At 36.3% G+C, this 12972-nt stretch overlaps 1 protein-coding gene across 4 annotated transcripts in view; it reads left to right on the top strand.

The window, feature by feature from the left end:
* Window positions 1-12972, top strand: part of cntfr (ciliary neurotrophic factor receptor) — a 224472-nt gene that overhangs the window by 114878 nt on the left and 96622 nt on the right. For all 4 annotated transcript variants that reach the window (XM_055040732.1, XM_055040729.1, XM_055040730.1 and 1 more), the window contains one exon: window positions 11053-11286. In XM_055040732.1, coding sequence (XP_054896707.1) covers window positions 11053-11286 — 234 coding nt within the window. The remainder of the gene's footprint in view (window positions 1-11052; window positions 11287-12972) is intronic.

Below are 12972 nucleotides of genomic sequence, written 5' to 3'. Positions count from 1 at the left end.
GGACATAGTTTGTGATTACTTGAATATTAATTCTGGTATTATTTATCATCTATTCTGTTTGTAAAACAATAGTCAAGAGTGCCACAGCATGACATATTCCACAAACAATTACTGCTGCCTTTCACTTTACAAAAGGTGTCGACAATTTATATTTGCTCCTTTCTGGTGCAATAAGGAATGCTGAAAACTCAATATGATGAATCACCTGTTTCCTGAAAGACCCATCTCCTCTCTGTAAGTTGACTCAAGCTCCAAAGCAAAGGTTGCATGGATGGGAAATCAATTCAAAAACTAATGGTGCTATTTGGGAAAAGGTCAACGGCACTGCTTAAGTACTGCATTATATCACGCTGAATGTTAGAGGTAGTGTGTTTTACATGGTATTTATTGTCAGCAGGACATCTTAAGGAATTCTGTGACTTCACAAAGAGCTCCATAGCTTACATAAATGTGATTTGCATGCAAGAGTGGCCCTGTGCAGATTTTGAACTCAACCTGCACAAGGCAAAAAATAAAAGAAATGGATGAACTGAAAGTTGTCAAGACAAACAGATGAAGCAGAATGCAGTAAATTCTCTTCCACTTCTGGCTTTTTTTTTTTTTTCTGTCTTGAAAAGTACAGATGTTTCTGATCAAAGCTATCCAGCTGTCCCACTCCTGTTCTCTCATTCTGCTGTATCAGACTCTCAGGAATCTTTCTCCCATTTCTTATTTCACGACCTCTCTAATCCAGCCTTGTAAAATATTAACTGCCCTTCGCTCGCTGTTCACCATTCATCCTCCTTCCTCTGGTGTACCCATTTTCATTTCAAACCTCCCTCTGCTCTTCATCTTTTCACTCCATCTCACTTCCTCCTCTCTTTTTTCCCCCTCTCCCTTTGCTCCTCTTATCTCGCTCGCTTCTGTGGCTCATCTCAGAACACAGACATCCTAAATGAAGTATCAATTAACCCCCGCCTGCCTGCGAATCTTCACTGGCAGCTAGATGATGGAAGACAATGATCAGACCAAATCGCACAAACACTCTGTACGTTTACATGCAGCGGTGGGGCCGAGATAAGATGGGCAGGAAACAGGAAGTGGATTTATTTGAGCTTTGCTGCCCCAAATCAGACACAGACATGTAGAGAAAACACACACATGCACACACACACAAATACTCGCACAGCTGCAGCTGCCTCAGTGTTCACATGAAAGGAGAGGCAAATGCAGAAAGAGTTGGGGGGGAGTGAATGTTAATCTCTCTGTGGGAAAGAGACAGGAGAGGATAAAGTGATAACTTCATTCCAATATGTTTGGAAAGGAAGTGAATATGTGAGAGCATGTGTGCGCATAGTTCTAACCAAGTGGGGGTTTTTTCTGCTTCTTCCACAATAACATGTCCCGGGTGAGTGTGTGAGAGTACATTAAAGAGCACGTGGGCCGAGTGCATCTTTATCAGCGCCAGACTGTGAAAGTGTCAACAGGAGTTTATTGCAGATACTTATGTCATGCTGCAGTTAATCGGATCCTTGGCTTTTAAATCGGCAGAGGGATTTACTGTTTTGCTGTGTCATACCTCCTGAGCATCGGATGAACCTGACTAGCTGAGCTATACGGTAAATGTGAAAGCAAGGGCAATCTCCTTGTTGGAATATGATAATAATAATAAAACAAACATAAAAGGACAGCTGTGGGAGAGGGAACAAAAGTATTGAACACTTTTCTCAGTAAATATGGTTATAGTTGGTGTATAGACATAAAACACTATCACATGGAATGACACAAATAAAACACTACCAGATGGAGTGACACAAATAATGACTACTCTTCATTTCTTTCAATAAATTGTCAATTGGATTTAAGTTAAATGATGGAATTGGTTACTTTAGAATCTGACTGGATTTTTGTGGTTGTGTGTTTTGAACCATTGTTTTGCATTAAAAGCAACTTTTGTTTAATCTACAAATTTTTAACAAAATCTGGTGCATTTATGTTTATTCCTCCCTTTCATATTGTACTCCTGCTTTAATGTTTTTCTTTTTTAAATGAAGTACAGTGTTTTTCGTTCTCCAAACACGACTTGTGCAGTCGCATCCACAGGCTTCAATTTTGGGCAGAAGGTTCTTTAGATGATAAGCTTCAACTTGTTTATTTTTCAACAGATCAGTCTTGTATGGTGAATGTGCATAGTGCATATGGTGGATGATTGCATTGGATTTTGTTTTTGTGAAAAAAAATCAAACAAACAACCCCCCCCCCCCAAAAAAAAAAAAAAAAAAAAAAACATTGTGAATTCCAGATCTTTCTAAGGGTTTGTGTGAATAGTCACTACTTCTTGGGTAACAATTTAGTTTATTCCTCTCTTATTTATCAAAAATGTTGCAAGGAGCGTCTGGTCATGATGGATTGATAGAGAAATCAAACCCACCTTCTAAATTCAGAAGTTTGGTGTTTAAGTGAGACAGTACAACACTTACATGAAAGCAGAGATGTCCACAATAAGTTATGAGTTTCTCTTTCTAAAACTTGGAGGCTTGCGTTTTCACATGAAAGCAAAATTTCAGAGCACTGCTTAACACTAGTGGAACTTTGATGTGCCAGATTTGCCAAAAATTACTTTGCGTGTGTTTACATTTGTGTCTGAATGAAAACACACACAGAGTGCATGCAAAGATGAAGATAACATAACTGTTATCTATTTGAAACGGTGTGCAAAATCCTCTTTGTTTTGAGGTTGTTTACGCTGCAAATAGCAACTGCAGCATTTGATAGAAGGCTTTAGGGTGACTGTAAATAAACAGAGAAGAGCGAACCCTGCTGCAATACCATGTTTGAGTTTAAATCAATGTTTTTTTTTTGGGGGGTGGGGGGGAGGGTTTCATAGACTCTGTCTAAGATGACTCAAAGTTAAACAAACCCTAAGCAATTAAAGTTTAAAAAACTGTCTTCACACAGAAGCTTGTTCAGATTTGTAACAAGTTTAATTTGGGGACCTGATCAGTGTCTTAGTTCTTCATCATATTACCGGAATGCTTTGAATGGAGGCAGTGTTATTTCATTTTATTTTTTTTATCTTAGATCATAACAATAATTTAACTGGACAACCAAAGATATATATATATATATATATATATATATATATATATATATATATATATATATATATATATATATATATATATATATATATATATATATATATATATACAGGTGCACCCTGATAGGTCACAAGTCTGTCGCAGTCCCTGCATGTCATTGCACATAAAACATTTCTAATGTTTCTGAACTTATTCACAATTAGGTATATTACAACTGGAAATGTACAAATATCTGAAAGTAAGCAGTTAAATTACATGTGCCATTTATATTTGGAGTTGAAATTTCCAAGTGTCAGACTTGATATATGAAGAGAAAGTTCCCGTCTTCTTAAATTATTCATAGTTGCACACAGGCACATTTGTTAGCACTGTCACAATGCTGCAACTCACACATGGGTAGCCATAGTGTGACACATTGGTACCTTTTCACTTTTAACACCGAACACCTAACCCAGTATGCTGGGTCAAAACCATAACACAATCCCTGTCATCTTAAATCTGCTTCTGAGCTGTTTTTTTTTTTTTTTTAATCACAGCCTCTTACAGTAGTGCCTTTACACGGAGCAGTTCTCAAAAGTTAGAAATCATTTGTTGAAAGATTTTTCTGTTATCATGCTGTCAAAAGGTAGAGCTTCTAAAATGCATCTTTCACATATTTCTGGAAGAAAAATCAATTATGATCAAGAAGTATTCATAACGTGTTCATTGTTTGTTACCAGCAAGTGAGAAAAATGGATCTGCTTAAACTAAACTGATCATTTTCCGGAGCTCTGTCTGCATATTTCAGCAAATCAACCGTTTCACTGTTGAACTATGAAACGGCACGGCTCCCCTCAAGCATAAAAATGGGATTTACCATTAAACATTCAAGTTTATTTGCGAATGGTGAAACTCGACACCCTCTAACTTGGCCTGATGGGGTCTTGCCAATGATTCGATGAAGAGGGTTGGATGCGCATGGAGCTCTTACACAGGCGTGCACTGTCACAAGAACATGACACTTTGAGATGGTAAATCAGACTGAATTTCAATTTCATTTCATGTCACCGCTGTGCAGCCAGATCATAACTTACAGGTGGTTGCTCACACAGAGCTGTACTTTAAAAAATACCCGTGCATGCTTGACAGAAGCCATAGATGCAGAATGATGGAGTCACAATTTTATCCTTGCAAGTCAATATATTGTTCAGATTGAAATGCAAAAACATCCAGCCATAGCCCTTCACAGCTGGGTCTCCATAATCAAACTTCATCAGTAATCTAATCAACTCAAGAGGGCATGCAAGCTTGTTTAATGAGTTGTGCGCTCTCTGGGTGCATCGCTGCATGAGTTTGCGTAGGTGTTGCTCTGGTCAGCTGTGTGTGTGTGTGTGCATGCAAGCGTTGTTGTTATAGCACTAGTTCTGATGTGTAAATATGTAATCTGAAAAGATATTGTTGGCGGTTTTACAAGAGTACAATAGTAATGTATTTGTGTCACAGAATGGATATACATTAGTTTTATAGTGATAAGAACAGCAAGTCGAGTCGATTCTGTCATCCTAAAACATGGTCTTATTTTCATATGTAAATATAAAAAAGAAGAGAAAATTAAATGGGTTCAGTATCTGAATACCTCCTTGGATCTGATAATACTACTGAGACTAGAACATTGTTATGCCAAATGGTTACTTGTTTTATTTAACAAGTAATTTTACCTGTGTTAAATCATCTAATCAAGCCGTCACTTAGAAACATCCTCGCTCCTAACTAATTTATGTACGGCTGTAATGGCTGATTAACATAGAATGAATTAAGAGATGTATTCATGTATGTCAATTTGCATACAGCACGTAGAAAACTGAATCACTTTCCTTTTCAAGCTTGACTGACTGCATCTACCTCTGTCTTTTTGAATTTTTTGTCATTTTTAGCGTGTTCTTATGTTTTGTTGTTGTTGTTCCTGCTGGTTCCCTTACAATTTTCCACCACATGTAGAAAGGTAATATGTCCTTTTTTTTTGTTTTTTGATCATGGTGGTGCCACTTCCTAACTGCTGCTATGGTTTCCTTCTCTGACACCACACAACCAATCTTGTCTCAGTCCATATCTGCAATACGTTCCAGTCAACGTCCAATAATTATTTATTCTTTTTGTGAATTATTGCTGTGCAGTAACACTGTTTTCATTATTTGTCTAAGTATCTCTGAAAAACATGTTCCCTCATATTACCAGTTTAATTTATTTATACAATTTAAACGCAATCAGTGCTTGTAACCTGGATAATTTGCAGGATGATTTTTTTAATCCTACTTGTTGATATAAAAATGTTGCCAGCCTTGTAAAAGTGAGTCATATTGTTAACCTTGAACTCCTTGAACAATGATATGAAACTTTTGGTGTGAATGTGAGATGATGAGCCTGTGTCATCTCAAGTCTAACTTGGGTATTAAAATATTAAAAGCAATTTATACATCTATTCACAATTGAAAGATAATGATTTATTTATATTTTTATATAAGAATTTAAGCAATTATTTTTCTAATCTTAGTGCATATGAAACCTTTACAATTTTCAGATTCAGATCTCATGAGAGTTTTTCTTTTCAAATGCTTAAATATGAAAAAATATTTGTGGATAAGTGTTCAAAGATTGTTGGTATTGGTTAAGTGTTATTTTTTTTTGAATTTGGCCTATTTTTCATCCTAACTTATAGTGATGCAGTGTCACTGTTAGACTAGATGTTGTGCATTTAATGAAAAAAAAAATAAAAACATCAATATATTCTGGGCATTGACTCGACTTGTTCTTGGGGTCAAAGGACTTGCCCCTGAAAACTTGACTTGAATTTGATTTTCCTCACATAGAAAATCACAAACTTCACATGGATTTGGGAAAATCATTTGGTAACATCTCTGTTGTAGATGCATGTGCAAAGAAATTCTTAAGATTTATTTATTTGTACTCTAACAATTCTACAAAAGTTCACCTCAGTGCTCACTTTAGAGAATCTGTATGTATTTAAACTGTAGTGACGTGTTGTGTATGATTGGCTCCTTCTGTCAGACAATTTGGCAGTGCATTGACTTTAATATGCATTTTATTATGCAAAGCTGTGTGTGTGTGTGGGTGTGTGTGTGTGGGGGTGTGTGTGGGTGTGTGTGTGTGCGTGTGTGTGTGTGTGTGTGTATGGGTGAGTCTGCAGGAATGTGTGTTTGGAATCAATTGATTTGCCTTTGAGTGGGGATAGCACTCTGTCCAGCAGGTAACATCAGTGACCTTAACGCATGATAATTATGACTATGTTGACTCTTAGTGGTTATACACATCTTCGGGGAAACAACACATGGCTGCCAAAACTGCAATAGAATCAAAGAAACCAATGCTCATGTTGGATGTAAAGTTTAACTTTTGTATGTTGGACCAAATTCCAACCAGTAGAAAAATATCCTGGCTGACATGGTAAAATATTGCAGTGTGATCCCATTTAAACTTGAACATATTATATATGACTCGAATGCCGCAGTAAAGTATATGCAGCTCTCTTTGGCTGCCATCATTTTTTTTCAGTTTTCAATTGCTTTTCTCTCTCTAAGGTTTATCTCACTTGAATCTTTCATAAGGACAAAATTTATCTAAATACAAAGACAGCACGGTTTAGCTCATCTGCTTTTTCTCTTGAAAGGATATAAACTGTTTGTCTATTATGGCCGTGTGAAATCAACATAAATAAGAAGAATGATGTGTAAAAAATGGTTTTGTTCATTTTTATTTTCATTTTGGTGGGAAATAAAAGTCCTCTGATGTTTCTCATAGTGCTTGGTCCATTACCAAGAGATCAATAGCACTTGAGTTGAATGTCATTATGGTTATTAGGCCTGCTTGTCTGCATGGTCATGAGAAATGAGGGCATTATGCAGGGGAGCGTTCTTATGTGTGAGTGAGTACATGAGTGTAATCATAAGTATCTGCCTGTGTTTCCACTGTTGCTCTCATGTTTATTATGCATGAGTGGTGTATGTGCAGACTGCTGATGATCAGGGATATACTGCTGGAGAATGGTAAAGTTTTAACACAATCAATATGGAGTCAGTATAGCTGTAATGTGAGAAGGACTGATTGTACGGAAAGAAGTACAAGCTTAAATATAGATATGGTCAAATCCTACAGAATGGAGATTTAACGATTCTATAGGAATGATTTTGAGATATCAGGACTCTTCAACCCTATAACTACCCTGCTGTGTCAGCCAGTCCAATTAACCATCATGTCAATGTGACTGTGTTCTATGTATGCTAAGAAAATTCAGTAACAGAAAAAAAACTTTCCTTTAGAAACTTGTAAATACTTTGAAATAGAAACATTGGAATGACAGGGACCCATCTGTTGGCTAACATGCATATCAGTAATTATATGATAAAGTACTTTCCCCCTTTGTTAAATCATAAAGTAACTATAATTAACCTTTTTTCCAAAAAAAATAAAAATAATACAAATTTACCAGTCACACCTAGGCCTGACTAGTAGTTTACTAATAGTATCAAAAAATACTTGAAGGGAACCTGAACACCATGACTATGAACATATTTTTAAAGCTATCAATTAAAGATTATTTCAAAAATTCTCATTAATTCTCAAATTGCTTTTGAGAAATAGTTTATGCTCTATATCTAATCAACATGGTTCCTAATATCTGCAGATATTAGTTATAATAACTGTATAACCTGACTAAAAATAAATAAATAAAATTTAAACGAGGCACCTACTATTTCTTTTCTTGACCATGTTTATATCTAAAGTAAGTAAGGCAAGTTATTTTTGTTGATATATTACCACATATTTTCTTTTATATTCATAGTGTTTGTCTGAAAACATACTGTTCAATACATCTTCTTTAAGATGTGTTGAACATAATGTAACATAGTGTGGCATGAAAATACAAATTCTCTGTACTATTCAAATAACTTAAATGAGCTAGAAAAACTGAGTAAGACTGAGCTACTCTAGGCTGAAGAGTTGCTGGTTATGTAATTTTGGTGAAGAATTGTTCAGTCTTTCTTGGCCTTTACCGTACAATAAATGGACAGAAAAAATGGAGAAGAAAGAAGGGAGAGATATGCAGTCAATGGCCTGAGAACAGATCATTGAGGATCACAGCACATTGATGACTGCAGCCTTTACACATGGTGCATACACACTACCATCTGAGCCAGCCAGCACCCCCTAAGTTAATAATTAATTCTTGAGTAGTTTTGTCTGGTGTCTCAGACTTTATGTGCATATTATACAAGAAGGTTGACAAAAGAGAAAGCTAGAAAAGTGAGTGAAAACTAGGACATCCATATGGGTGGGAGGAAAGCAGGGAAATGGGACAGAGGATAAAGGATAAGACAGCCACTAACTCAGAGTGAAAAGAGAAAGAAGAGGGTGTAAATTTGATATAATAAAAGATATAAAACTTTAAAAAATGAATCAACTGAAAGAGTGACTGGATATTGTCTAGGTATGGGCATTAATATTTTATTTAACGTTTTTTTTTAATTATGGAAAACTTGATACTCCTAAAGAGAATTTTGATTCTATTCTTACGCTAGAATCAGTGAAAAAAAGTGATTCTAGCCAATGACAGTGTGTGAAAGTGGACTGAGGTATTTTGAACGCCGATCTTTCCTTTATTATAAAAGTTCTGAAGTACATCTTCACTTACTTAGATGGAGTGCTTGATTTAATAATACTTTTCTCAAGTTTCACTTCTCATACTTATCACATAGAGCCATGGGGCACCGGCATCATCATCAAAGCTGACATCAAAGTAAAACCGTATGGTTTTTGCTGGGATGCAAATAGCTTTTTATGTAAATAAAGTCACACAGGCTCGCTCAGAGTAACTTGACAGAGAGGGAGATCAAAGGAAATTGGCATTTCTTGGCACTAATGTGCGTACATGTGCTCACATTATTTCAGAAAATGTGGAGGGTAACCATGGAAGGTAACTGAGATGAGCAAGAAATGGAGAGATGGTATGGGATGACAGGATGCAAGAATAGTGAGGGGGAAGTTAGGGTGGCTGAGAGAGAGTGAAAGACAGCAGAAGGCAGAGAGAACAAACAGTGTCAGGTTAATGTTAATAGGGCCAAAGATCTTGTCCTATTAAATATAGATGACTCTGTTATGGGACATGAAATATACATGAAACACTGCGTTGACATCTATATCGTCTGTGTTAAGAGCCATGTCTGAGTAGACCAGCAGGAGGAAGAGTGCTTCAGTTGAAAAAAAGAAGGTATTGTGGAGAGAAACAAAGGAAGGATGTACAGGAACACAAAGAAAAACTGGGGGAAAAAAGATATCTAAACAAGACGAGGAACATGACAGTATTTGATCTGAGGCCAGTTGGGGCATCTTTTTTTCCCTCTTTTCTTCATCCACAGTTTTGTTTCCTGAGATGGGAATCAATATTTTATTGTTGTTTCTTGTTGTGCTGCTGATCGGCTGTGCTTCAGTCTTAATCTGAGGTCTTCACTCCTCGCGGTCACGGCAAGTCTCTTGAGACCTATCTACAGAGCAGGGCTGCTAACCCCTGATGTCCCAGCTGAAGCTCCCATTAGGCTCACATAAATCCCTTAACCCTAGAGGTCATGTTACCTACAAGTTTTCTGACAAACTACTGTTGACTTCAGTAGCAAGATAGTTGACATGAGGATAAAAGTATAATAGCGATTTTCAGTAAGTCTTTTATTTCTGGTAAGGCTCTCTGTATAGAATAGAATGTGAACTCTTTACCTCACTTCAAACAGAGAGGGGGAAAAGCCCAGTGCTATTAATAGACTGCAAAATTCCTTTAAAACTCCAGTTTTTCCACATTCTCTTTCTGTGCTACAATAAATCTGATGCTAAGTAAGGCTTTCAGCGGGACAGCAAAGCCAAACAATGATTGAGTACAGATATATTTCTTGTAACACTGTTTTTCCTTCACCATTCTTAGATTAGTTAAACTTTTGTCAAGAAAGGATTTTTTATTTTCTCAGTTTCTCAAAGTATTGGTAAAAGGAAAACAGTTGCTCATTGAGAAATATAAATGTTTTTCTTATGACTGTATCTGTTCATTAGCCTACAGCCAGCATGCACAGAGTGGGATTACTGGCTCTATGCTGGCATACTGGTTTTTAAAGTTCGGAGTCAATATGACCTTTCACCAACTTATACTGTTCTTTTGTACACACTTAATCATTTCATTTTCACTCTACCTCCACCATGTACCCACTAACAAATATTTCTTTCTTTCTTCATCAGTGTATTTATTGTTTTCCACCTATCCAGAATAGACTTGGAGAGACAATTCTATGGAAACCCAGAAATTTCTTTGCCAGCAAGATTACCCTGCTCTTTCTAGGAGACAATGAGGTGTACCCACGCTACAAATAATATATAGTCTTTTCAGTGGGTTTTCCCCTGCGTCTCTTCACAGTGTAATGTATTTGAACAACCTCCAAAGGAAGGCATTCTAGCCAATGACAGTGGCTAGAATGCCACTAGATGCCAGAGTTGTCATTAGATGCCAGAAGAGCATCAATTGACTCTTTTTAACGTGGAGAGGAAACAGTTCTACTCTGGCCACCTGGCAGAGGATGCTCAGTTTAGTTACTTGGACCTAGAATGTCTTTCTTCCAGGAACAATTCATATTTTTGGAGCGTATGTGAAGGTCATGACATACATTGTCTGTCATCATAAATCATCAATGCTGTAATTTGTATGTATGTTATTTCTCAACGACTTCATATTACACTTTATTTGCTTTGGTGACTTAATACCTATAATCTCATGAAATGTGAGCGCTGTGAAACATTCCCCTGGGGACGAGTTTACACAAGTTAAATGATAAACGTCAGGTACAAAATAATCAAAATTATAAAGGAAAAAAAAAATGCCATCGCACATTTCTTATTACATTTGCCATAGTTCAAACTCTTTTTGTCACTTTTTGCTTTTCAGTTGCAAGAAACCAGTACGAGCGGAGAGGCAGCGATGTCACCATGCAGTGCGGCTCCCTGGAAAGTGATGCATCAGTGTCATGGAAGGTGAACGGGACAGACATCGAGGCCCAGCACCAACTGAATGGACCCAAACTGATTCTGACCCAGGTTGACCTTGACCACAATGGACTCTACAGCTGCTTTCAGAACCCGCATGGAGAAAGACGTGATACCATCTTCCTCCACATTGGCAGTAAGTAACCGAGTACTATTCTCCAAAATGAGATTTGACATTTCCACAGTTCTTCTACAAGCATAAATAAATAATGTAGCAGAATACAATCCAATAATGTAACACACTTAGTCTTTATTTGTGGTTTTATTTAAGAACAAGATGTGTTACAAGGGACATTTAGTTTTAAGATTTTTGTTGTTTGCTCCATAACACTCTTTATCTAATAGATAATCTTAATATGTTTTAACATTTGAATACTCTTATGTTTGTGATGTTAGCATTAAACAGGAATTGTCGTGGCATTCCTTAGTGTTGTGCCTAACACTGGATGGCAAGTTCTAATGATTAGATGTTAAAATGACATTTGGTCTTTTTGCCATTATGACTGGCCATTTTAATAGTCATACAAAAGAAGTTTAAGTGTCAATTTAACAGCATTTCTGAATGGTCTGTGTGATGGCAGCAGCCTCCTTTGAGATCCATTATTTTGATGGGTATGGTTTTATATGCTCAGCCTGTGCATAGTAATACTATTGAGGTGGAATTGACTTGTAAATGATAGCACCCCTTTGAGGATGGTTGGATTGAAAATGTCTTTGTCATATATGGAAGCTTCCGTGTGGGGAAAAAAAAAGGATGTCAAAAAATAAAACCCTGAATAGAATATTTTAATTTTTGCATTGGTTGAATTCCAACCACTGCAGTTTCCATTATTTACACTACATAATGGGAACTGAATACTGTCATTATGTTAAGCATATGGATTACAGTGTATGTAATCCATGTGTAATCCTATCAGTTTGGAAGATCTGGCAGGATCTTCCAAACTGATAGGATTACAGATAATACAATAAGAAAAGGACAATAACAGACTGGCAAGAACAATGGCTAGAAGTAGTCCAAATTTAATATGGCATAAACTACATAAAGTCATGGATCAGTAATCCATGATCATTGATTGTTGATCAATAGTTCAGCCAGGTGTTAATGAACTTTTATCTGGCACCCATTGGTCTCCTTAGTGCATTGTTTTCATGTCCTAAGTGCATGAGCTTTGATACAGGATAGACCCACCCTTTCACCACAGTGTCTGATGACTAATTCTAGCAAAGGAATAGAAAAAAAACAACTGCACCAACTGCATGATGCAATAATTTCAATCTGGACCATTTTTGAAGCCAAAAGGAGGAACTGGCAAGGTGTACCCAATGAAGGGATAAGTGAGTGTACTACAACTTGTAAATAAACCAATAGTTGAGTTACTTTTCTTTAGGTTTATACTGTGATAAAGAACCTTCCATCTTATAGTTATTAGATTATTTATCACTAAACAACAGGATTAGCAATAGTAACATAAAAACATATTAAAGTATTTGCAACAGTTTTCTGGCTGAATGGATTCCACATTTAAAAATAATAAAAAAAAATATGCAGACTATAATTAATCCTATAACTTGAAAAGCAAAAGCTAGTGTTGATTATAAATTGCATATTTTCTAACTACCTATACTGTTTAGCTGTGCTACTGTTGCTGACTTTAAAATAAGAACACACAGAGAAAAGGCATTTATTGCCATGTTGTTTTTATTTCTGTTATCTTGAACAGTTCTAAAAATCACATTGGACAGTATCTGAGGATGAAGACTGATTTTTTTTTTTTTTTTTTTTTTAAAAGCCAGTTTAGTTATGCTGTTTTACTAGTCA

Source organism: Poeciliopsis prolifica, unplaced genomic scaffold (genome assembly GCF_027474105.1).
Source record: "Poeciliopsis prolifica strain line A6 unplaced genomic scaffold, Auburn_PproV2 SCAFFOLD015, whole genome shotgun sequence".
NCBI classification, from domain to species: domain Eukaryota; kingdom Metazoa; phylum Chordata; class Actinopteri; order Cyprinodontiformes; family Poeciliidae; genus Poeciliopsis; species Poeciliopsis prolifica.
This window is presented reverse-complemented; position numbering and strand designations above follow the sequence as displayed.